At 43.3% G+C, this 26,544-nt stretch overlaps 1 protein-coding gene across 1 annotated transcript; it reads right to left on the bottom strand.

Annotated features, from left to right (window-relative positions):
• Positions 1-1,643: 1,643 nt before the first annotated feature.
• Positions 1,644-25,089, bottom strand: LOC147127118 (cadherin-10-like). Its single transcript, XM_086021017.1, has 12 exons — positions 24,937-25,089; positions 18,809-19,153; positions 10,903-11,197; positions 9,239-9,358; positions 8,793-8,960; positions 8,241-8,422; positions 6,924-7,177; positions 6,269-6,405; positions 6,062-6,183; positions 5,492-5,600; positions 5,071-5,322; positions 1,644-2,819 (listed from the first exon to the last, which is right to left on the bottom strand). Exons 2-12 carry the CDS (start codon positions 19,010-19,012, stop codon positions 2,329-2,331), a joined length of 2,334 nt encoding a protein of 777 aa, XP_085877143.1. The 5' UTR covers positions 19,013-19,153; positions 24,937-25,089; the 3' UTR covers positions 1,644-2,328.
• Positions 25,090-26,544: the final 1,455 nt, after the last annotated feature.

Below are 26,544 nucleotides of genomic sequence, written 5' to 3'. Positions count from 1 at the left end.
GGATTCCACTAAGCCTCACAGTCACAGCTTCTGTCCATGGTCCCTCACTGCAACAGTTGCTCATACAGAGTACAAGATGGCCGATCTGAGAAGTGCAAGCCTTTTCAAGATGACACACAGCTAGAAATTAAACAACGAACACATGCATGATTGGCTTCCTTTGCTGGTACAAATAATCAGGAGCCAGCAGGAAGTCCTAAACCAAAGTGTGAACACATGGCTGATGGGGCTTCGGTATTGCATGTGCAGGTGTGAAAGCAAATGCCGTCTGCTACCGTGCCGCATGGGACTCAGACCTCCTGAAAACCTTGGCGCTGCTCTGAGGTGTCAGAACACTTGGTGACTCACAGATGGAGCAAATGCCCACGGACCCACAAACCAAAAGACCTGAACCACTGACTAAAGGATCTGCCGAATTAGTTGCCATTTGTTGTCGCTTGGGTCACTTGGAAAAGACTGACATTAGGTTACAATGGAATTCTCAGAGAACTTTCAATGTTCTTCAGTAGAATCTTGGATGGACTTTGGGATCTGACCACCAATTTTGCTGATCCGTATCCTGCCCATCAAATCATTCTAATGTCTTGAAGGCCGTGGGTTGAAGACAAAGGTAAAGTGAAGTTAGTTCTCTGCATTTAACCCATCACTGAGGTGCAATGGGCAACAACCAAGAATCAAGAGTACAAATCTTGTGAACCTTAGTGAAGAAACTGACAGGGTTGGAAGAGAAGATAATTTATTTTTGTCTTCATACACAAGAAGATTGGAAAGGATTTTGATTGAACTGGAAAAAAAATCATCCAGGCATGATGCCAAACAGGTAACCAGAAACTTGGGAAACCAGGAACCTGATGTGTGGCAAGTTCACTTTTTGAGGATCAACCTTTCAACTTGCAAATACAGCTTTCATACACTTGCAGACCTCAAGATGATTCCAATTTTACATCAGATGAAAGCTTCTGGGGAAATGTTGTCTTGCTCTTTTAAAATAGCTGAGGTATAAGACATGAAGAAGCACTGCAGGTGGTCCGCATAGTGACATTTCACTTTGCATATTTTAGTACCGTGAAACGAGTACCAAATAACCAACCTAAAGCTTGTTTCCGGTGAGTCTGCAGGGGGCATAAAAACATTTTACATTTCGAAGCAGGTGCTCCGGCTATGATACGACAGCAATTGAAATGTTCGCTAGGCTGAAGCTGAACCTTTGAGGCCTCTTGCATAAGCAAATGTAAATGTCTTAAGGTAGGTTATAGATGGTTAAAGAAGATTCTTGATCTCATCAAGTAAAGTTAGGACTAATGTGGGCCAGCACCGCTGCTCCGACATCCCTTAGCTGCTTCGCCGCTGGGGGTCATGTGTCATGTTTTATTCCATGTGACATGCAAATGCCTCTCTTACATCAAACGCGACATGTTCTGCTTAATCATGCACTCATATGGTGCGTCCAGATAGAAACCCAGAGGAGAGGTAGCCGCCTTTTTCCCTTCTCTTTTTAAAGCTCAGCGTTGGCCACTGAGGTCCAATTAGTTGGAACATTTGTTGGACCTTATTAATGGCACTTGTATCAATCTTCCTTCTCACAGTTAATGATTTAGTTCTTAGACTTAAAATCACAGAAATAAACAGCCCTCAGAACCATATAAAGCAACTTTTTCTTTGTTTTTATTATAAAAATAAGTAGAAAAATATAAATATAAAACAATATGACTCGGCATTCAATGAATCCAGTGTTTCCCTACAACTGACACTTTTCTGGTTACATATTACGCCTACATAATGAAATGACTCCAGTTTGACAAAGTAACTGCACCAACCGTTCACATGGACATTGCTTGTCAAACAAATAATAGCAAAGATTATATTGAATGTTTAAAAACACTTTGTACATGTACAGTTTTCCATGGAGGGACTGAGTTTCCAAACACAATCTGGTGCCATTAAACAGTGAGAGTACACAATACTGCTATCGCTCTGCTCAATTACAAAACACATTTCCACGCCATGTTCACAAAAAAAGTCCTAAAATTCAAAAGGCATTTTTACTTATTATGACCAAATACAGTAAAATTTGGAGAACTGGACTGTCACAGTCAAGTTCTTATCCCCATTGGCCTTCAGCGCACGTGTGTGCAAGTACGTGCACGTGTGAGAGCCAAACAGACAACTAGTGGACTAGCGCACTAGCTAGTGTATCAGACATGAACAGATAATTAGCTTGATACATAGGTAGGCTGACGGCAGACTTGCTAGCTCACAGGCTAGCAGGACAAAGTTTCTGTTTCTGGCTAGTTTGCCAACAAACAAACCAGATGAGTTGGGCTCCTTCTAGGTCTCTCGATCCGGGCTTCTCCCGATGTACATTTCTGCCAGCTTCTTGAACTGCGGCCCCCAGCTGCTGAGGTAATCGTATTCCTGGTCCCCCTCGGTGGCTGCGGACTCCAGCGAGCTGAGCGATTCAGCCAGCGAGCCGCTGCCTTCGTAAGCGTACGTGGCCAGTGAGTCATAAGGGGGTGCGGTCGGGTCGGAATCATTCTCTTGAAGTCTCCCATTAATGAAGTCTCTGACATCCGTGTTATCATTTATGGGTGATGTCCTCCGAAAGGAAAACAGCATTTCCGGGATGATGTCCCTGCGGAGCTTGTGAGCATCCATCACCTCGGGGTTGCGGAGCGTTCCGATGTCAAAGGCCTGCGTGTCCTCCTCGCCACCACCCTCGTCATTGTAGCTGACTACGTTATCCCGGACATCATCTTTGGAGATGATCAGAGGCTCTTTCTTCCTTTGCCTCTTCAGCGCGGCGAAGAGAACCACAATCACTGCACACAAACAATGGGAATGCAAAGGCTAAATGGTCACAAAAATTCCAATCGAAAGGCCAAATAAAGTTAAACTCAAAAATGGCCATTATTATATTGCCTATAGATGCCACAAGATGGCAGAAGAGCACTTTTTTCTCTTAAACAAGTCTATGGCCTGACTAAATGAAGCTCTTTCCATCACATAGTTATGTAAGGTGCGCATAAATGTTCAAATAAATAAATAAAGTAGAGAAAGGTTAAGTCCTAACATGCTAACATGGTTCAGGCATTAGCGAGCGCCAGTGAACCTAAGTGCAGAGTGGAAAATACATTTACTGCCATTGATGAATCCTCAGCACTGCCTCAGGCATTTGCCTCTTATTATTAAGATTCAGTGAGAAAGCTTTTTCTTTCTTTTCCCTTGAAAAGGCTGTATATGATGCACGTCACTTGGAGGATACTTTCAACGCTGGTCTGCACACAACCTCTCAAATCTCTTTTCATTCTTTTGGCAGCAGCAACGCAGTCAGCGGTTACCGAGTGAGAGTGGAAAACAATCTCTGAATTTTTGACGAGCACAAGTCCTTCACCTTTTCTGTCCTCACTGCGGGTGGCGTGGTTGTCCAGTAGCCTCCCGCCCAAGTGCTAATTACAATGCGGCACACATGGGATCGGACGGGGGTGCAAGGTGGCTGTTTGAGTGGCGCCTTGTGATTATTTCTGATGGCTTGGCCGCCGTGCTCTCAGATGTGACAGAGGGGTCATAATGAGGAGGACACAAAAAATGCTCATATCTGACTAGTGGACCCAAGATGAGGACAGTGTGATATTTTGTTAAGTGTGATACTCATTAGATGGCGAGCAGATTAATGTCGTGTCGGTTCACTGGAGAGGAGAGCGACTGTGTTGAACTGTCTGTACACCAAAGACCCTGCTTGGCAAAAGGTCTGAACAATTCAAAATCAAACAACTCAATCGAGGTACCTTGGATGACCCTGAATAACTAACCTAACTCATAAATTCTCGTTGAAAGTTCTCCCAGATGCGTGGAACATCTAAATCTGGATATTGGTATGCAAACAGACACATTTGGAAACAAAGTAAAGAAAAGTTAGCTCGCATAAGTTAGACGTCCTAACAACTCAAACCCAACATGGAAAAACATAACTCATAGTTATGGCCCCCAAGAATCTTGTAGGAATCGACTCTATCCAACCTTCTCCAATTCCGCAACAAATTCGTCATTCAGCCATCATCCACATTAAAATAGAACTTTTCAAGATGCAAAATTCAACAATGAATCAATCAGGGAATGCCCTAAATCCCTTAGATGACCTGAATCTTCAATATCTTCCTACCCTAACCGCGAGATTGTCATGAACAGCTCTCCCAGGAGCTCCGATGTTGGATTGGTGTAACTCTTATCAGTTAGCGCATGTAGGTTGGAGACATCTCCCTTAACAACAACTCCATTCACTATTCTCTTAAATCCATCAGAAAGTTACCCTTCTTCCTTAAAAACAATCCCAGACTCAGCCCATTACTTTCTCAAAGATCCTCATTCACGCTCTGATAACAAATCTTCGAGACAACTGCAATCAGGTCCTGTATCTGGGGTCTTGCAAGTCGATGGGCAGGTTCCAGTACAGTATGTCTAGAACTCTGTTGCCAGAATTATCACCCGCTCAAAGCCTTGGCAGCACATTACCCCCACCCACTTGCACATTTATTGGCTCCCAATCAAGTTTTGTGTACTCTGATCCTAATTACCAGTAAATTCCTCCATGCTTTTGGCCAAACAAACAGTGCATCCAGAAACGATTCATAACACTACTTCTTTTTTCATTATGTCATAGAGACGTATTCCAACTTTGATTGAATGCACCCCCCATCCTTAAACAGCACCTTCTAACTACAACATGAAAAATGTTTATTTAAGAAACCACATCAGTATTCACAGTGTTTGCCATGACGCTCAAAATTGAGCTCAGGCCCATCTGGTTTCCACTGATCATCCTTGTGACATTTATACAACTTAATAGAAGCCCACTATGATTTGAAAAGGCACACATCTGCCGACACAAGATGGCATTGCTAATACAGTTTTAGATACATTGGCTAGCAATACTAATTCTGAAGGCCCTGGGCCGATTTCATTGGCAAGGCAGTATATAGATGCTGGCCTGTCAAACTCGGTATGTTTGGTGACAGAGCTTTTTACAGTTCAAATCTTAACCACATTATCATGGCCTTGCATAGCAGAACTCACTGAGCAGAATGATGACGCAGAGCAATATAGCCACCAGGGCGCCGGTGGTGAGCCCGTCGGAAAAGGGCAGCACCTCAGGGTTGCACGACTGCATGTTGCCACGGCTGTCGCAGGCGCAAACGCGCACGATCAGCGTGCTGGTGCTGCTCTGGATGGGGTAGTCATTGTCCGAGATTACCACGGGCAGAATATAGACGCTCATCTCGCGCCGGCTGAAGCCTCCCCGTCGGGTCAGGATATTGGCGGTGTTATCTGCAGGAAGAGGGTGGAGAGCACTGAATGATTACTTGATTTGATAACCTCATCGTCAGAAGTTTCAGCAAAGCTGGATTGCTAATATTTTTGTAAAAGTCACCACATGACTAGAGTTTTAATGACACCTGGTACAGCATCCCGAGAAAAAGTAACAAAAGTTTCAAACCTTCCTGGTCACTTATGGTGAAGTTCTGATTGTCTGCCTTTATACTGAAGATAAACTTGTGTCCGACCAGGGGCTCGTCTGTATCCACAGCACTGATGGTCTGAATCAACTGAAACAAAAAAAGTCTTATCAATGTGAGGCATTAAGGAATTTGAGGAATTAAAATGATCAAAAGATGACAGGAAGCACATTGATCTGCAAACGAGCTAATTAAAAAATTACCTGCCTCTCGCTTGGCTCCGCTGTGAACAACAACAACTCACGGATGGCGACACGGACGTGTGACTGTGCACCGCTAACGTGCTAACAACAACCTTCTTCCTCTCTCAATGTCAGCGAGCGGGCGGTTTCGCTGCCAACTTGTTTGGTGCTTTGCCCAATGACAGTTACGACTGGTGTTTGTTTTCTCAACTTTACTTTGCGAGTTGTGTATTCACTGTGCAATATTATAATAGATTACTGCCTTTGAGCTGTTAAAATGCTGAATGTTGAGTGCTTGGTTACTGTCGACATGTTTCACTTTGTCATTGATATTAAATGTCACTGATTAGCTTAATATTAGCTACATACCTGTCCTGCTTTGACATTCTCGCAGACAAAGGTGTCATAGGACATGGCAAACTCAGGGGCGTTGTCGTTTACATCCAGCACTTTGATGAATACTGGCACCCGGGCAACCTGGCGTGGGTTGTCTACCAACAAACAAAGGGGTTCAGATGGTCAGAGTTCGTTAGTAGTACACAGAGAGAACCAATAGGCTAAAGTTAAAAGATGTACTCATTTCCGCAGCCATCACAGAGATATTATGCCATTTGGAAATTTCTCTGTCCAAAGCTTTCCGGGTTGTAATGGTGCCGTTCGATGAATCGATGTTGAAGAGCCTCTCGAGGTCAGTGTGACGATCAATGGAGTATCTGCGCCAAGTCACCCAAAAATCTCATCAGTGCCACCAAACTGTCTACCAGTAATACATGCTAGATCGTGCGCATCCAAGGCTATCCAGGCCCAAAGACTTTGTCATTGTATGCTGCAAGCATCTGCACATAATCTACTGCCAATGGTTTTGTGTAATGTTGCCAAACAGGAAACAGCCGCAGGGCTACGATCCTTGGTTTGTCACTCAGCTTTACATTTCTGCTGCTTTTGTAAAGTATTGTCTTCCATTCTTTTTCTGTCTTTTACTGTTCAGATCATGCAGGTTGAGCAGACTGTGGCACACAACATTTGCTGAGCTGAGTTGAGTTAATCAATACCACTAATTAGACCTGTTCACTCTGCATGCCTGACCACAGAAGACTCGCAACCTTCTGGGACATAAACTCTGTCAGTCAGTCAGTCTCAATGCACCACAGTAAATCAAATAAACCTGCCATTTACATCCTACCACTGTTTAATGATGCTTAGTTTTAGAGTGTCAATGATTGCCACATACTTGACCATGTTGTTGTCGGCGTCGGGGTCCCGGGCCGACACCACGCCCACAAAGCTGCCGGCGGCTGTGTCCTCATGCACCTCGATGATGTAAGGGTTGCGGGTGAAAATGGGGGGCTCATCCACATCTTCCACCGTGACTTTGATGGTGGCGAAGTCCTTGAACTTCTGACCCTGGATGTACCTGGCATCCAGGTACGTGTTCCTCACCTCGACCTTAAACTCGTAGTCTCGTTTGCTTTCGTAATCGAGTGCCTGCAGATGAGAGGGATCAGCGTCAAGACTCTCGCCGCAGGACTGTAATAAGCACTTCAGCGTTTCCATTTGTCGGCCTTTATCTCAGCTGCATTCTCAATTGGAAGTTACAAGTCAGAGTGAGGAATGCAGATCGGGAAGATCTTGGGGAAAACGATGAGTTTCAATCAAAAGACTCCTTTTATATTATTTGTTTCAAAGACCCAGGATATAGCTGGTTTTATACGTCACTTTCCAAAGCAAATTCTGTCATTTATCCTTTGTCATGTGTTCAGCACTCTCTAATCCAAAACGCTGCGATTGTGTGTTGGAAGTTACTTACTATGAGACGTGAACGCTGATAAAGGTTTTGTTAAATGAAAGCACACAGGCAATACGCTCAGTTTCATCTCATCCACGAACTTAAGTGACAAGGTAATATTGCAGCGAGAAAGCGTGATAACGCTAGCAAATTTTGAAAAGTCGGGCAGTGGTTCAGGATTCATTCGGGGAAAAAATGTGAATTAAGCAGATCTTCTTGTGGGGTTTAAAGCATCTCAAGCACATTAATCTCCTGGGTGCTGCTTGACGTGTCGTGCCAGACTTTCCTTGCCGATGCAAAGCGAGCTCAGTACGGATCATAGCAGCTATCAAGTGGCATAAAACAGGCGTGTCAAACAATATTTCATTGCGGGCCTCATCACAGTTACCACAGAAGATTTTTATGACTGACTATTATAAATGTATAGTCACTTCATCATATAACTTCGTATGCACAACTGCCGATGCATTTACAGTTATGTAGATGTTTAGCAACAAACTGAGTTAGAAAGAAGTCATGGAAAATGATGATTACTAAACATAAATATTGGTGTTCAATTTATGTTAATAAAGGATTTGGGTGGAAAAAACGGTTGTAATAAATAGCTATAATAAAGTGAAGAAAAACAAAAAGAACATTTCAATTTACCAATATGAATTAGGGGCACTTGATTTGCTTTGGCGGGCTGCAAAAACAGGGATGGTCGGCTGGATCTGGGCCCGAGCCTCCATTCAGAAATGTGCCATAAAAACATATAATCACCCTTTTGATTATGATGATGCCCTCTTGAGTGGTCTTGTCCGTGACGATGTTGAAGTTGTCATGGTCTCCCACCATGCTGTACTCCATTTCAGCATTGCGGCCCACGTCGCGGTCATCGGCTTTGATGCGGCCGATGGCACCGCCAATCTCTGTGGATTCCGTGGCGGTGATGCGGAAGGAGTCTGAAACGGGTTCAGGTCATTGCAGTGGGTCATGTGATTAACATGAGCTCATCCTTAACCTTTCCATATTGTTAGGGTCATTCCCGCAGGAACATTAACTTGTTGATGTTTGAAGGGGAATGATGGAATCTCGAAAGAGTAAAACAGCAAAAAATGATCGACTAAACATGAGGAACAGACGCTACACTGAGGTCAGAGGGTTCCTTGATACAGGCGCTAGATCTGCACCCGTAAAAACATGCAGTGTTTGTACCCGCAATGTTTTCTCTAAAACACTGATTACGGATGAATAATTGATTAAAGTCGTACAAAGTATTAATACATTTTGGAGAGATCTGTAATATTAACGGCTTCAAAAGAAGATGCTTACGGTTGGCAAAGCGGGGTGGACTGTCATTGACGTCGGAAAGGGTAATGCTGACCGTGGTGGTCCCCGAGAGGCCCCCCATCTGTCCAGCCATGTCCTTAGCCTGGATCACCACCTGGTAATTCTCCTTGACCTCCCGGTCCATGCTAGGCAGTGCTGTCTTGATGGTGCCTGAGAAGAAGAATTAAAAAAAAAAACTCGTCTCTCCACCACATTCTCTTCTCTGCTTTAAATCGTCTTTCTCCTAATTAGCTTAGTGTTTTAAGAGACGGATTTGCAGGGTTAGTGCCGTTAAACGTGTCTTTAGCGGTGCTTAAGAATGGGAGAAAGAAATCCTCATTATGCGGTATGCTGTTTAATGTTCCATTAGACTCTAACGAAACCTTTTTATAGACTGCATACAAGCAGGGGGCTCAAGGGCAAGGCAGGGGTTGCGTTGCTCGACATACCGTTCTCGGAATCCACCGAGAAGTAAGGCTGGCCCTGCAGAATGCTGTAGACCAGCTTGGCGCTGTTGCCGTACGTTTGGTCGTCGGCGTCCGTCGCCGTCACAGTGGCTACAGAAGTACCTGCAAAAGAATAGAAGCAGTGTGGTGTATTACAGAAGCCTTACTGTACTCGTTTTGTACAGGTAGTACTTCCTCAATTTTCACCCCAAACACTAACCCATATTTAATAACCACTAGGAACTGCCACGAGTTTTATTTCGAGTTTATTTTTAACTAGAAAGAAGGGAGATAAACGGACTTGAATGAGCGCTGTGATTGAATGGCAACCAGTCCAGGTTGCACCCCACTCAACTCAATGATTACTTGCACCCTGCAGTGTACATTTGAGACACAAGAGGGTGCCTGATGTTTGTTTCGTGACATGTTAAAAGTGCAACACCTAAAAAAAGTGCTCCTTAAATCAGGCAGACTTCCCCTTGACATATGTTGTCCTTAAATAACCTCGTTAACAGGCCATTAAATGTCGGCTATGCATAACATTGCGGTTTAATGATAATGTTATTTTATTGGGCTTATTGCGGTGAAATGTCACGGTCGGAGCAGTAATGAAGGCTGTCTATTGTGGAGAGAAAAAAAATATATAAATAAAAAGAGAGAGGTGTCCTTTTGTGGTTCCATATCCTGCACAAGGCCGCGTCGCTAATGCTGTCCTTGGCATTCCAGAGACCTCCGCTGCTGCGTACCGTTCGGGTCGCCGAGTCTCGCTGCATACTAATGAAGCCTTGAACATCTGTCCCACTTAGTGCCAGAACTGATGGCTGCTGCCTCTTCATGGCCGGCTGACTTGATGAAGCGCCGTGTTCAATCCAAACTGTTTATTAGTGGGCCCGATGACTAACGGCGACCCTGACCCATCTTTACCCAACATCAAGAATCGCCCAAATAAGGCTTTTGGTTATTTGCTAAACAGATAATTGTCTTTTGATTGACCACCTGATTGCTCAATTGTATTCATTTGCAGCCGCATAATTGTATTTATTTTTTTTTCATCTGTTTTTGGATTATGCTTTGCAGGCATACCGCTTTACATTCAGGCCACTTGGTTCATTTATACTCGGAACGGAATGATATAAGTGCGACCAAGCAAATCCTTAATTGGAAAGAGTGACAATCAGAACATAAAGCGCGTGGCGCGCCTATTAAAAAAATGGAAAATGACAGGACTTGTTGTGAATGTTTAATGACGCTGACCAAACACAAATAACTTGAATATAACATCAAATAACGACTAAGCGAGCACCACCGCTGCCACTTTGTGGTCTATTTATCGTCGCAATTTAATGAATGAACACAGATGTATGTGCCGCCGCTCATCCTCTAATTCACTGCGAAGTACTTTAAATTTTTTATTTATTTGTATTTCAGACACTTTTTTCAGAAAGTTTTACAGAACAAACAATAGAAGCGCAGAGCAACTGCTGTGTCTATGAGACTTTGATTACGTCTCACTTATATTTTTGGTCAAAACAATGCTGGTTCTCAACTGCTACTCTACTTCATTGATGTTGTCTAAGTTCAGTAGCATCTAACATTTTTGGTCCAACTCAATGTCGGTTCTTTCATACAAAACATTTGCACATTGTCCAAAGTCAACATCCACTCACCGACGTCCGACATCTCTGGGACGTGGGCGAAGTAGATGTCGCGCTCAAACTTGGGCGCATTGTCATTGATGTCGTGGATCTTGATGTTGAACTCGGTGTCGGGCTCCAACTCTTCGTTGGTATTGCGATCCAGTACTTTGGCATGGAGAGTGTACATGGACCTCTCCTCGCGGTCCAGACTCTCAGTGGCGTGGATGTCGCCTGACTTTTCGTCGATCAGAAACAGCGTGCCGGCGCCGTCTCCCGTAAGGACGTACTTGACGGTGCCGTCGTCTTTGTCCATGTTGGAGTGCAGCTGGGAATTACACAGAGAGGACTTTTGATATAGACAGAGATATAAAGATTGTAGCCTTGGCCTGGTTTTTTTTATCCTGTTGGGAGAAAGATGCTCTTTGTGTGATGATTTCACGTCAGCAGTCAGGCTACAGAACACAACTTGCACTCAAAAGTGTTTTTAAGTGTATTTCTTCTCACTAATTTGCAGCACTCGACCATTCAATGCATTCATCCTTTTGTATCGGGAGACCACATCGGACCCAATCGATGCAGTAGCGATTTGGGGGCAGCGGCGGCGCCACTTTAAGCGCACATTGTGTCCCATAAAATCCCACAGAAGAGCTTTTTATGCTCCACTTCTCCTTTCTTCTTTTTGAGTAGGAGCAATGCTCAAAAGCATCTCCCTATTTTGTCACATTACCGCATCTTGCTCAAGGACATGGAACACTACTTCTCGGGGCTTGTTTATGACTGAAGTCGGGGCGATGAAGTATTGTAGTATGGGGCATTTGTAACACTTTTTCCACATAGATCACTTGAAAATGAAGAAGAGTCTTTCCTTCATGTGTGATGTGGCATATTACCAATACAGCAGCTCTTGTATGCTAAACCCCTACCATCTCTTTAAACTCCAGTTTTAAAGCCTCAACCTCTTAAACAGGTATTGACAATTTATGTACAAATTAGGTGTACGTCGCCACTGTAAATGAACTCCTTCATAAACCGAGGACCCCCTATACACTGGTTCTAAATTCTTTCAGAAATTTGGGCGAATTCCTTAGGTTGAGTTTGTTATAGTAAAGACCCTGGAATCCACCCAAAATGTTTGCTTCGAATTAGATTTGGCCGGCTTCCTGTTCAGTTTCGGGCATTTGTCATTTTTACTTTTTTGTGTGTCTCTGCTCCCCGACTGACAACCTTGATATTTGACAAGCCCCAAACTCATTTTTTTCCCTCAGATCAGAACATTCACACATACTTGTGTCTTTCAATGCTGATTTATTGTCGACTTTTTTTTTTTTTTGGTCACCAATATGTATCTTAGTTGCATTGCATATAATGTATGCACGTGCACCTTGTCATAACAGAAACACCCCCACCAAATCCTATGACATAGGATCAGTGTTGGATTTGTCTTCCGAATTGCGTGGTTGAGCAACATCATTCATCGGAACGGCATATCTACTATTCTTCTTTACTGACTAGGATATAGTTTAGTATTTTTGGTCCAAACCAATGGTGATGAAATTGAAGTGATTCATTTAGCTTGTATTAATTCTTGTATCAAGAATTCATTCTTGTACCTTAGTTTGATTGCATCTAGTTCTCATTTATCAACTTTCATTTTTTTTCTTCCCCAAAACAGACGAGACACGCTAAAATGTCCCGCCAGCTCCTGTGACATATTTCCCAAATCACAGCATTGGATTTATCTTCCGAATTGCGCTGTTGAGGAACGACTAGAAGCTGACCTGCGGCTGCAGCGGTGGCTAAAATTAGTCACCTCTGACCTATCCGTCACCTTTCTAAGAGGGGGTGGCAGATGTGAGATTCAAGCTCATTATTACTTGCGGTTCTGTTCGCAGCTATTTTTAGAGAGCTCGTCTATTGCGTTTAATGACATGTCGTTGTACGTCACAATACGCCTTGTTAATATTAATGTTGTCAAACTGTAAGGAAGCTGATTATTGATTAGCTGGTGAGAAGATTGACATCAACAGCTCATGTTGGGTTTGGATGTGCGGAGTGTATTTGTAAGCTTCATAGGGAAACAAAGATTCTCTTACTGGGCAGTGAAAATGGGTTTAAAAATATTGTCGTTGCCAGCTGCAACTTTCACTTGCCTTATTTGCGAGCGTGGAAGGACGTCGGATTTACGAGGCCTTGGAGATGCGAAGGTGGGGCCTGTGAGTGACAGCTTTACACCGGCGAGCTGTTTGCAGGAATTTGTTTGCATCTAAATGGGCTTCCACGTTGGCGCTCACCCTGAACCGCCCGCACCTTGTTACGACCTGCATGGTGCCGCGCAAAAATCAACTCCCAGGACAACATTTTTATCGTTATTGTCGACAGGAGCTCGTAGCATTTCCCATCAGCTGTCATCGGCTTATTTCCATAATGGCAAGCTATGTCGCCAGGGTGTTTACAGCCTAATGTGCTGTATCTTTACCAACATGGAATTTGGTAGGCAGACAAAACTAAATAAATCTCAAGAAGACGACATTCCTGAAAAGAAGGAAGGAATATTTTGTTCCTAGTTGGTCATTTTCAGGCTTGTAGCAGACCAACAAAAAATATGAAGAAGACATGCCCGAAAAGACACGGGAAGTCTGCCACTTTTGGTTTGAACAGGCGTCATCATCCTAGATGTGTTGTCCGATTGCTACCAAATTTGAACCATGTCTTATTAGACAAATGCTAAAAATGTAAGATGCTAATTTGCAAAACATTAAAGTTCCCATTATTGCACGTGGTTGGAGCGCGGGCTTAACCAAATCAACTTTTTGAAAATTCAGTCCCCAAAACATTGTGTAGCAATGTCTATGAGCATATAGCATACGTGTGGAAAAGTCTCAAGAAAGTATGACCGGAAATGACGCAGGAAGTCTTTACGATTACTTTGGCAATTTTCAAGTGTCCTTCAAAGAAATACATTTCAGATCGTTGATGCTAAATAGTGATGCTTTTAAGTTTCCATAGTTGCATGTAAGCACAAGTGGAAACTCATAAGTGGAAACTCTACAAGATCAAAGCTTGTGCGATGAAGAACCTGCAGCCCTTGCCTAAATTCGAAATGATCTTCCGATGCTCCGATTTCCTTCGAGCTCTGTAACCTTTTACTGAGGTCCTAATCTTTGACATCTGAGCTTATTACTTAACGTCTATCTCCAAAACCAAACATTTTTTTATCCTCGGGTGGCTGTGCAGATTCTGCAAACAAGGAGTGTGACAAGAAATGAAAAAGTAATTGTGCTAATGCTACATCAGTAAGGCTCAGTTGCACGTCTCAAGCCGGCAGCAGGAGGGAAGAAATCTTTGAGTGCAAGAAACATGTTGCATCCTCTTACAAATGCGTACATGAAGCGGCTCCACGCCGCTTTAGCAAAATCAAATGGTAAGCGCAGTAGCAGTACATTTCGTGGCTGCGCTTAAAACGTGAAAAAAGAAAAAAAACACCTTTTCATGGCCATACAACACATGCACAGAGGAGAGCCTTGATGAGTGAAATTGCCTCGCACAAACACTGAGGAATTGTCTGCAAAGCAAGGAAATCATTGGCAATTCTTGTCAGCCCTCCACTCCATGTCGCTCGCTGCTGCACGGAGGAGATAGTGAAACAGAATGGAGACAGAATAATTACTCTCCCGCCTGCTCTCGCTGTCTTTACCGTTAAAACAGTGTGGCGTCTAGTGCGCTTTCTGCAGGTCTGACTTGGACCTTGCTGTAGCTGTAGGCTGCTTTCTTTATATTATATTTCTTTCAAGTGGTGAGTGAGGCCAACGCTACATCTCAAGGCTTGCAAAAAATATGAACACAGCTAAAATGAAATAGTAATAATTCTTATGAAGGCAAGGGTTTTATGAGGCAGGGCACAATGGAAGGTGCCAGCGCCTTAATGGGATTTTGCTCCCCGCTCGCCCCCGCTCGCGTGAAGTTTGTGGATGTATTGCTCAGCATTGCAAGTGTTCGTCGGCTTTAGAAGTGGGCTGCTGCAGCTGCACACAGTCAGCCATCGCACTTATTAGCCGCCCAGTGAAAGTCACTTCAAATGGGATTGGATGGGTTTACGCTTTCCATCCGTGCGCTGCTGCCGCATCGCTGCCGGGGTACTTGCCAGGCAGTGCTGGGGCGTGACCAAGTACAAGTACTTTGTTACTCTATTCAACTAATTCAGTGTCATAGAGGGTTATATTCATCAACGGGAACCCAACCGTTTATACTGCCACGAACCTTATACACTCATAGATTTTGAATAGGGAGCTGTGAAAGATGGTCTCGCTCAGCTTTGTAAACCTTTGCAATGGTAACTAGAAGGTAAGGATGGGGTTGCGTTGATTTTGAGGGAGGGAAATACCACAATGTTTGAAGTCGGACAAGATTAGGTACACTCACACTCGCATACAGTAGGGATCTCAAATTCAACTTATGTCAGGGCTGCTGGAATTGGAGTTTTCCACAAAAATGGGGTTCACATACAACTAATCCAATTTTCTCAAGCATACTTAAAACAATTCAGAACATTAATGGTTCTTCAGAACATGAAGAGGTATTGGTGACCCGGTCCTCTCTCTCATCTCCCTGCTACTTTGCATCCTCCTCAGCATGTTGAGTTGATTAATGACATCTGATTTCTTGAGCACCGCAACTTTTGCTGTGCATTCAAGACATGTCAGGGTGCCCCTGTGCTCAACAACAACAACAAAGTCCATCTCCTGTTTTGCTTGAAATTGGCTGTTCTTGTCACCAGCCTCTCTTTCCATGGCAGAATTTGAAAAAGATATGAGCGGAACTGTGTGACGGGATATATTTTGCTTTTGCCTGGTGTCACTTCAGAAATATGTTTCGCCAAAGCTGTCATGAGCCTGGACTGTGCTAGCCCATAAATGATAAAAAAAAAAAAAAAAAAAAAACTAAAAATACACACACAAAATGCAGAGGACAATGACATGGCAAAAATGGGGGCCAACACAAGCCCTACTGCAAATTACAAAAAAAAAAAAAAAAAAAAAACAGTACATGATTTTATAGAGTACAGTACACAGGGACATTGTACATTAATCAATAGTTCTGGAAATGTGCCAGTTTTAGCTAAAAAAGCCAGTTTTCAACTGTAGTCCCTGTGCAGATAGAGTATACGTGGTGGTATCTTGTTTTTGGGAGCTGGATCGGATTAATGAGAATTCCATTCATTTTTTGGGGGAAATGGATCTAAGATTCTATATGCCAAAGGTAAACCATTAAATAACAATATATATTGGTTTCTTGTGTATCACTTTTTTTATTTTTTATAGCTGCTACATTTTCCCACCTCTGGTGCCCGGGAGCTGAGACCTAGCACATTCCCATTCTCAAAACAAGTTGCTTTGTTAATGCCTCTTCTTTGCGTGGCATTTGATTGCCGCAATCAAGAAATCAACCTTTAAAACGAGCATGTGGGGGCCGAGTCACAGGGTTTGATTGAACATGAAACAAACAAGGCCTCCCGTCGCCAATGCCAAGAAATGATCTTTACGAGTTAGACCATCAAGAAGGCGCCATTAAGTGCTTACTGTGTGCCTTTTCGCCTCGGCCACAAAGAGATGAAATTAGTGATACATGTGCATCCACCTCTATACACCCCCCTCCCCCCTCGCCTCGCTCTCAGCCTTCCTCACCAATTCATTACAACCCCGTGTTTTTTCTGACAGCGGAATAATGAAGGATATTGGACAGCAGAAATGAAGCCCGTGCTGTCATGCAGCTAGGGGGAACATCAAGGCGAGGCGCGTGGCAGCCGACGCATCAACAGATAACCCGCCTCACACTTGGCATTTACTTTGCCGCCGCATCACATAACACAACAAGGCGCATTTCATCCGCCTGCCTGATTGATACGCTTTCTTCTTCCTCCTCCCCTGCCAATCCATTTGTGTGTGTGCTTCCAGTGTGATAGCTGCAGCAAAGAAGTTGTCAGAGCCCCCCCGCGGCTCACCCTGGCACACTTGTTTACCGCCGACGATGAGGTGTGTGATGAAAGGCAGCCTCCTCTGAGAAAATTGGCTGTCGACAGTCACTACATTTGCCTCGCCGGAGTTGATAAGTGTAGCGTTTCCTTCCTCATCACACCTGTCTTTATTGCGCCAGCTCCGGCCCGGCTGACAGCAACCCCCTCTCTGATCCGGCAGGAGCACACATGTCCCACAGCTCATCATTTTTTGTGGGGGGTGATGCTGGTGGGAAATGTGCCGAGCTGCAGTTTACGAAGCGCAGAGACTCGTCTTACTCATATTTCCACATGGAGCTGCAAGCTGCTGGGTGGAATCAATCTTGGGATCTTTAAGACCAGCCAATTGGCCCAAGACCTTGCTGTGTTGAATGCTCAGCCCGCCTCGCTAACAAACTCTGAAAATCAAATGTGAGCTGCCCTCAACGAGGTCTCCTCTGGCCAGAGGAGCTTTCTAAGCCTCGGCAGACAAGTCTTATTTTGACCAAATCAATAGGTCACAAGTGATTGATTAGCTGCTCTGTTGTTGCACTTTCTCTTATCCATGTTCAGCATAACACTTCCACTCAGCATCTGTGAATTACCAAGTCACCTTACAAATTTGTAAAGATCATCAAAATGGAAAAGATGTTTTAATTATTCTACATTATTGTAACAACCTACAAGTAGAAATACTTTCAGTTAATACTGTACCTACCAGATGGCTTTGTTGCAAATTTGAAAGTCACTGGGCAGACTTTTATCATACAGAACGGGCTTGATCCACATCCGTCCTTCTGGACCCGAAGCATAAGATTCTCTGTCCGCATTCTATGGCGTGGCCTAGGAAGCATGTCGTCCTGCTTCTCATTTTGGCAAATACGTTACGGGGAATTGTTTAAAGTCATGACACCTAGAATGGCCACTTTAGAACCAAAATGGACAACTCCCTGTTTAATTCTGTGCTTGGGTTCTCAGACTTCATTATTTGGGTTTTCATGACAGATGTGCCCACCAGATTCAGTGTTGATCGCTGTAACTGGTCTGGGATATTTCTTAAGTGGAAGCACCAATTAGTCAACGTGGTGCTTCAAATATAAACCAGTTTGACTTCATAAGGAAACAATGATTCTTTGCACCAAAAATATCATGAAAATGTAAAAACAATGATAGAGTGGGATTTCAGACATTTTCCACAACTTGTTATCGGGGCAAGGAACAGAACCGCTGTTTGGATTTACTTTTGATATCTTGACTGTGTTTGTTATTGGTTTGGCTCTTCTCTCATAGTGGATATATCTGAGATTATTTATTTGAATTGGCCTTGGCTTTACAAATAAAATAACTACTAGCTAAATGAAGCTAGTTCCTGTCGCAAGAGCAATTAACATTTGATGTCTTTACCAGGTTTGTCTTCTTTCTCTTCTGGGGCCCCTTCAGGGTTGCCAAGGATCAGGTTGGATATTGATTTGAGAGCTGATTTACTTTTTGTTGAACCAGGTTTCAAACGAAAAAATGCTACTAGTAAAATGTATCCTGGTTCGTGTCTCATGAGAGACAGGGTAACTAGATGTCTTCACTGGATTTGTCTTTGGTTTGGCTCTTCTCTCAGGATGGCTTTCAATCTGATTGCTGAATTATTACGTTTTTGACCGTGCTTATACGAATATGGCCCATGTCACACAAGAACTTGGTAACTTGTCAGAAGCAACAACATATTCATCGTCACTATGTTCGGGACACCAGCCCACTTGATCTCAATGAGTCGATCAGTTAAAAGCTTGATATTTTTTGGCTCCGCAGTAAATGAGCCCAACAACACTTTTACTTGTAAACAATCCCAACCTGATGAAAATGCTCAATAGTCTTCAGAGAGACTTCTTTTGCCACTGACAGTGTCGTCAGCTTCAGTAATTGTGTTGCACTCAGTCTATTCAGACACATTACCTTGCCGACATACTGATGGTCATTTCCTGTGTATTCCTCCATCAGAAAGAACTGATTCCACATCCATCCTCGCTTGGAGCGCTGCAGAATCCTGCCGTCGCTCTCTTGCATTCCAAACACATTCCCCATATTCCCAGGCGCGAGAGGCAGGGAAGTGACGGGCCACAGGATGCACAGCATCAGGGCCACGTGGCCGACGAGCATGGTATCCGAGTCAGCGGGGGGACACTTCTGGAATGACGGCTTGGGAATTACGGAGAGGAGCTAGGGACTTGATGGCGGCTGCAAGGTAGTGTGAGCACAACACATATTGTATTCCTCACGGTGATCCCAAACAACAGATGCCTGCGGGAAAAACGAGAAATTTTACTTACAAATGCATGTAGATATTATCGAGCAGAAGAAAATACACGATTCAAGGTTAGGGACAGCTATGAACTTCGTAATAAGATAGCATCATACACTTACTGTTTTTCATTTGAATGTTGGATATTCATGGCCTAGGTGTTTATCACAAAGATATACTGTCATTTTGACTATAGCACTGCATCACTTTGGGTCAGTGTGTAGTTAGACTACTGCATTTTCCAGAAAACGTGGGTTGTATGGCCCGTTGATCGTGGGAGTTTTCTAAGATAGAAAGACGATATTAAAAAAAAAAACATTTGTTCTGATCTCCAACACGCTTTAAACAAACAAATGTAAATATCATTTTAAATACATTGTAAATACTGTATATTTGGACACACTATCCAGATAACTGGAAATGCACTTTTTTCAGGCAGCTATTGAGATATTCATTAATCAAAATATGTTTTATTGTGATCAGTCCGGGCACTTGAAATAGTCTGCCCTGTGTCTGCCTGGCAACTAGTCTAAGGTGTAAACCGCCTCTCTCCCAAAGTCAGCTGAGAAAGACTCCAGCTCACTCATGACTGTAAGGATGAGCGCTATATAAAAAATGGATGGATACATTTATTGTTGTGATTATAGTTTGCACTGCATTTTAACAAGAGCTAATATGTACCAAACATTTTTAGTTGTAGGTACCTACAGTTAATGAGCTGTTATTGTTGAATTGCAAATATCATTAAGCGTGACAGAGAAACTAATTTCCATGTAAAATAATGTCTTATTAATGCAGCAATTTCCCGTCTTGTGTAAATTCATCACCAAGGTTAATTATGTGTTGCTGTGGCTTGCAGAATACAACACAGCCCAAAAGTGTTCTTTCCCATCAATACCTCGCATGCAAACGGCGTTGAGTCAGACACATTCATCAGACAGGATGGTTGTATTCACTTAGCAAAGTAAACCACGCTCGTCTAATGCGTCCCCAGATGCAAAGCGGGCCTGCGAGCAGATGAGTGACGGGCCTAATTCATCCGTCTGTGAGTTTAGTTTGGTTCATGGCCTCAAACTATCCCACCGCAGCTCCTCTGTCAGCAACTCTGAGATTAATCGTGTCGCTCAGTGGTGGAATTTTAGAGCTAATTTGGTCTTGCGTTCATTACTTTCAGTCAATCCCTTCGATTCCTTTTTTTGCTCCTTTGACGCAACGATGCAATCCAAGACAAATCACCCTGTCCGATTTATGAAAAGTATTTCCTAATATTGGCACTCTTCTTCCTCTCTGAATCCCCACCAGGACTTTGACTTGATAGGTAATTTGGCCGCACTTGAATAATTGATGGTCTTTTAGGAAGTTAATTGTAATAAATCTCTCTTTCTTAAAGAGCCCGTTAAGTATGTCGCCACGATCTCCAGGCCAGAGTACTCGAGGAGTGTTCACTAGTCTGTGACTTAAGCTCTTCAGCGAGGACTCAAAGGTCAATTGACCACTTGGAACTGATGGCCCACAATTTGAATACCAGCAATAGTTTTTAGGACCGCAGTCCCTTTCACAAAGAATCTTTGTAGAGACATAACAGGAAAATGAACAGTAATAAATCAAGGACTAATAGCACTGATACCTGACAACATTATCAGACAGTGACAATAGCGTTCAACACAGGGAAGAGTCTTCATGCATGATGACTCTTTCTAGTATAATAAGGGAGCAGTGGTAGTGTTGTGGTGCACGAAATTGACTCCTGGCCTGTGAGTGGGTTTGGGTTAGACTGCAAGCAGTCTTTTGGAATAAGACAACCATTGCAGAATAAACGCAATAGAAATAATAGATGACCGAATATTCAGAAGCAATCCGTGAGAAAGAAACAGAATTTTAAGGGGTGGAATTTTACATGACTGTGTGGAAGAACCATGCCAAACATGAATGCTGAAAGCCTCCAATAACTTCCTGGAGTTGAACTTTGAAGAATCTAGAAGTAGCACACATACGTGTTTATGTGTTTAAGTCACTGAGGAGTCTCGATTAGATGGATGGCGATTAAGGTTTTTGAAGGTAAACACGTTGCACGCCGAGAGATGACATTATCTGCGTGTTGTGACTTTATGATCCTGTCTCCATTTCTAATTTTATTTTCTCCATTATGTGGACGCGAGTGTGACGCACGCCTTCTCCAGATCAGGAAAACGCCGCCTGGCAATTAATCTGGGCTGACGCTTGTTATTGCATTTTCTAATTAACATTCCCGCCCGTCCTTGGGCTTTAATAGCATTCTGGATATGAATCCTTGATGGGGATGCGCCTATCACGCGTCGGGATTCTTCCAAACACTCTATTAAAGGATGAGCGAGCATGCGGAAGCCTTGCCAGATCCTATAGACTCAAGCTGCATTAACTTATTCAGCCTATTAAAATCAGCGGGAGTATTAAAAAGTTGTTTACGACTAGATTAAGTCAAAGGCAGAAAAAGAAAAACTTGGGATGTGAAGGGACCAAATGAGAGCTAGTGCACTTTTAAAGTGGCGTCCCGCGCTTGTTATCCTTAATCTTGTGCTAAGACGCATCCTGGCAGGCGCTCGGCTCCGCTCCATTTGTGTAATCTGCAGAATTATACATTCTTGTTTTGCTGAATAAGAAGCTCTTTGATCAGACGTAAACTAGCTGCTCATCACGACCGAGAGAGAGAGAGAGAAAGACGCCTTGCCGGGCATTTGTATGCTTCCCGTAATTGAACATGCTCGCTTGCAGCCGCAACGCCAAACTTTAAGACACTAAGCACTTTTAGAAACGTCACTCAGCACTGTAGGGCGGGGAATTATGCCACTCGCCAGCCACAACATTCGGTGCACCACAATCTGCTGCATCCGAATTCTGACATTAAAAAATGGCAATGCTGACTTTTAATTATCACTGCTGGATTTCTGAATATGTTGATTACATGAATAACATACATGCAACATGTTATAAAATAAATGTGCTTTTTGAGCTCAATAGATTGGACAGGTGTACACAACATCATTGCCAGAGGGTATTTAATGAATAATGACCGAATCAAAAAGTATGGAAAAAGTACAGAAATGTATCCTTATCCTCATGTATATTTCCAGAACCACTTTAAAACCATGTTTACACCTACACTAGGTCCCATGACCAATAGCCCAATTGCACTATTTTTATACCATCATAAGCAAATAACATATATGTGAAGTATGACAGATTAATATCACTGCTAACTCCTCTGGATATGCATATAACCGCTTAATAAACGATTAACAATCCAGCATAATTAGCTATTATAGTGGAGAACAGCCTCATTAAGCAGTAATTAGCCCTAAAAACAGCACCGTGTTCTTCCCCGTGATCATTACCAGGAAGTCTTTGAGTTAAATATTCCAAATTATGGACTCTGCGTTGCATCTGAGGCTTTAACATGTGAGTAACTCAGAGAAAGACGCCCTTTAAAGGGCTGCCAGTGCGCGGTTTAATTGATTATGCCATGAAAGTTAAGTGTGCACTTTATGGTTTATGAATGCTAATAAATTGTCCAGAGTGTGTTAGTGTGTGAGTGGACGCTTCACTCCGTGAACACCATATGTAGGTAAAAAAAATGATACATAATACTGGATGCCATGTGTTTATATTATATTATTATACATGAAAGCTGTAATTAATTCACTGAGGATCTTGGAATTAACGTTCATCTTGCTTGATGTTTCATATTCTCCAATACATCTAGCAGACCTTCGCCGAGGCCCCCAAAATCCTTTACTCGCATAGATTTTTCCATTGGTCCAGGGCAAAAAATACATAAACAAGACATTTTTGTGTCTCGCATACAAATAATAAAGAAAGTAATTGAAACGCACCATATAAAAAATAGCAAAGATCATACGCAAGGCTACAAATGTGAGCGAGAATTAAAACCTCATCTCTCACACTGGCCAGCGTTCGTCCTTAGATATAACGTACCAGTGTAACACAAATGATAAAAGCTAATCAAGCAGCATTAACATGTTTGCTCATGGTTACATGTACATGGTACATGTAATACTACATAGTGAGCGTAAGAAAAACAACTTTCTCGTGTCTGACATCGGCTAAATACATCCAAAATATAAAATATAAATAGTAGCAAACAACCAATATGATCATGTCATAAACAAGCATGTTTGTAAAACCACATTATTGGCAGAAACTCAGTATTCTTGTTTCTCACAATGGCAAATTTTGTCCTAAAATAAAGCACAGCATTGTGACACAATGGTTGAAGACAATCAATTGACCTTAACACAGTTGATCATGTCAGAAACAAGAATGCTCACTTGCACGTAGGCTATGTCTCACATTAGCTAACTTTGGCCCCCAAGTTTAAAATGGCACCCCAACATGACCAGCAATCAAGTCAAGTTAGCACGTATAATCATGCCTTAAAGAGTTGTCTCTCTCACTGGCTTTGTCCTAAAATCTAAGGTAGTAATGTATCATGTCAGTCAATTCAACTCAATCATGTCATAAGATAGCATGCAACACATGAAAACAACATGTTAGTTGGTCAAAGAGCATCTTAGGTAATCTTTACGAGTCATTAAAGATATAGCACGATTAATAAATGAGTGGCATGTTTTTTTGTGATTAGTGCAGTCACTGCATGCAAGGTCTTGGTGAAGACCACCTAAGTGGAAACCCAGCATCATGGGGGAGGATGCAGCTTCTCTTCCCCACTTGGTGGAGCCCTCGACCTTCAGGAATCTTCCTCTAATTTTCTCTGTCGGGCTGCAAAGGCAGCAAGGCTGCTTGGCCAACTGCCGCCTCCGCTGGAGCTCGCTGAGCCGTGCTCGTGTTTCCAAAGCGATATTGTGACACCAAGCACGCTTCCTTGTTGAGACACACCAAAAAATATACTACACTTATTAAAAGAACAGCCTGAACCGTAGCACACTTGTTCCTTCTGGAGTGATGCATCATACTTTTCCGTTCTCCATCCCTCCTCAAGGCAGGTAATTTTCATGAAAGATGAGTGAGTGACAGCCTCATTGTGGGAGATATTCACATGCATGCCACTGTTAGCTGTTTTATCGCGCCTCATGTGAGTCATTTGTGGAGGTGAGGGGGGGGGGGGATTTGGTAGAGCTACAATCACGTCATCAAAGAGAAACAACCGTACAAACTGAGCCATTATACCAGTCGAGCATGCAAAATTAGTTAAAGAGGAACTGATGCAGTCATCCAGAGTCCGTCCCAGATGATTTCAAGCGGAAATAGACTGGACTACAACCTGGACTGAACACTTGTCAATCTGAGGGCATGTATAGAGACAAGAGGACCATTCTGCAAACTGAGCCCATGCTGCCTGCAAGCCAAGGAAGCTGAGTGTACCATTACACCATCAGTGCCTCTAGTCCGAGACTATCCATCTTCTCTATTCTGGGTCGCAGGGAACTAGATCCTATCCCAGCTGACTTTGGATGGAAGTCAGGCTACACCCCGGACTGGCCGCCAGTCAATCACAAGGCACATAAAGAGGAAGACAAACATTCACAATCACAGCCTCACTGAGTGGGAACTGAACCCACGCTCCCTGCACCAAAGTCAAGCAAGCGTACGACTACACCACCAGTGAGTAGTCCAACACCATTAGTTCAGAATGAGCATTTTAAATTCAATGTTACTTCAAATTTCTGGTGTCCGAGCTCTTTTGAAGTTGCTGCAATGATGCAAGGGAGGAAAAGAGTCAGCGTCACAAAAAAGCGAAAACAACCAAAACAAGTAGAGGTCTTACTCGCGTAGCCTGCGGGATGAGACAATGCTTCCCCTGCTCCTCAGCGGTGCTTAGCAGCCAAGCATCTGACTCCCGCCGGCAGCAGCGACATTCCAAGACTGACAACGGCTCAGCTGCTGGGAGCGTGTATGCGAGAGTGTTTGTGTGTATCTATGTGTGCATAGAGAAATAGAGAGGGAGAGAGGGAGAGAGAGTTCCTTGTGCACTACTCATCCCTCCCTCACTGTGGCCTCTCCCCCTTTATCCCTCCCCTGTACTTTCTTCTCTTACCCCCTCCTTCTGTCTTTCTGTATAGCGGCGCATCACTTCTGGCTCTGGATGTCACAGAGGCTGAAGCTGAGGCGACTGCTCCTGATTGGCTGCCATTCACAAGTTGGTGATATAGAAAAATAAAAGGGGGAGGAGGGGAGGGTAGTAAAGAAAGCACAGGGAGGGAGGGAAGGAACAGTTGGAGGTGGTGAGTGTAGTGCCCTACCTGCCAGAGAGCAGGGATGGATCCTTGCATCCGTCCAGTTAGGTTTTGGATCGGCCCTTCTGCATCTAAGTGATTTCTTGCAATTGGCCAAATCAGTTGTAGCCGTGTCCATTTCTGTCACACCTGGTGCATCCTCTATCACTGCCTGAGAATCTACTTGTTTGGCCTCTAAAGACTCGCAAGAATCACTCGAAAGCCAAAACCAAACCTTCAGTTGTCTCTAACTTTGTGATGTCGGTTGGAGGTGGGTCATGACCCATTGTCCTGTGGTTGCCCGTGGGTAAAATGTAGTAGTTACTTCATCCAAGCTGCTACTCATAGGCATGACGGTTAGGGTTGGGGTTTGCCCATAGGAAATGAATGTAAATTGCACTTCACCATTATTCGACCTGCGTTTCCAAATGTTGCCCGATCTTGCCCCACAAGTTGGAATTCCAAGTTCCAGGATTCCAAATCCCAATTCATGGAGATCTGAAGGGTAGTCTCTGTTAGCCTCCCGTATACGACCATGAGCCACTATTCATGGGTATGAAGTCCCAACTCCTTTAACCCATTAAGACCTAAAGCGCCTGGCTCAACAGCACCCCAAAACCTAAGGTCATTTTTGGAATTACCCTTGAAAACATGAAGTTTTCCCAGAAATTCAATACCTACAAAATAATTAATATCTCAGCCCCTCTAGCAGACAGAAACATAATTCCAAAAGAATTTGAGAGTTTAGACATGTGGCTTCCACACATACTTGAGTTTATTCATCTTTACTGTTTCAATCCAAGAGGTAAACATAAAGTGTCAGTGCAAGAGGAGCACCACGTTTAATTAAAAAAAAATAGTGGTAATTACCATCCTGTTTTCTGTTACAAAGACGTCGATATTGTCATTATCTACAAACTCACACAATCACATTTGACTGGTTCTACTGGTTCAAAGTCCACAATCGCGTTGTCTCTATCACTGCCGTTATTCATTTCAGAGCTCCTGCGATCGACGGCATCCGCCATTACTATTAAAAAATCCCGGATATCCTCCGACGACTCTCGACACCGTCATATGTCTATTCTGATGCATTTCATTGGTTAAGAGACCGAAAATTCAATAATAAATAGAAAATGATGTATACGCTCTCCCGGCTT

This window comes from Filicampus tigris, chromosome 21 (genome assembly GCF_054856515.1).
Source record: "Filicampus tigris isolate MCC_2025a chromosome 21, RoL_Ftig_1.0, whole genome shotgun sequence".
NCBI classification, from domain to species: Eukaryota; Metazoa; Chordata; class Actinopteri; order Syngnathiformes; family Syngnathidae; genus Filicampus; species Filicampus tigris.
Note: the sequence above shows the minus strand (reverse complement) of the source record. Positions and strands in the feature narration are given on the sequence as shown.

Coding starts and splice junctions, on each gene's coding strand:
- LOC147127118 (XM_086021017.1), bottom strand. CDS start 19,012: ATGCTCGTCGGCCACGTGGCCCTGATGCTGTGCATCCTGTGGCCCGTC. Junction 9,359..10,902: donor CCCAGAGATGTCGGACGTCG/GTGAGTGGATGT, acceptor ATTCTTTTGCAG/GTACTTCTGTAGCCACTGTG. Junction 8,961..9,238: donor CTCGGTGGATTCCGAGAACG/GTATGTCGAGCA, acceptor TCTTCTTCTCAG/GCACCATCAAGACAGCACTG.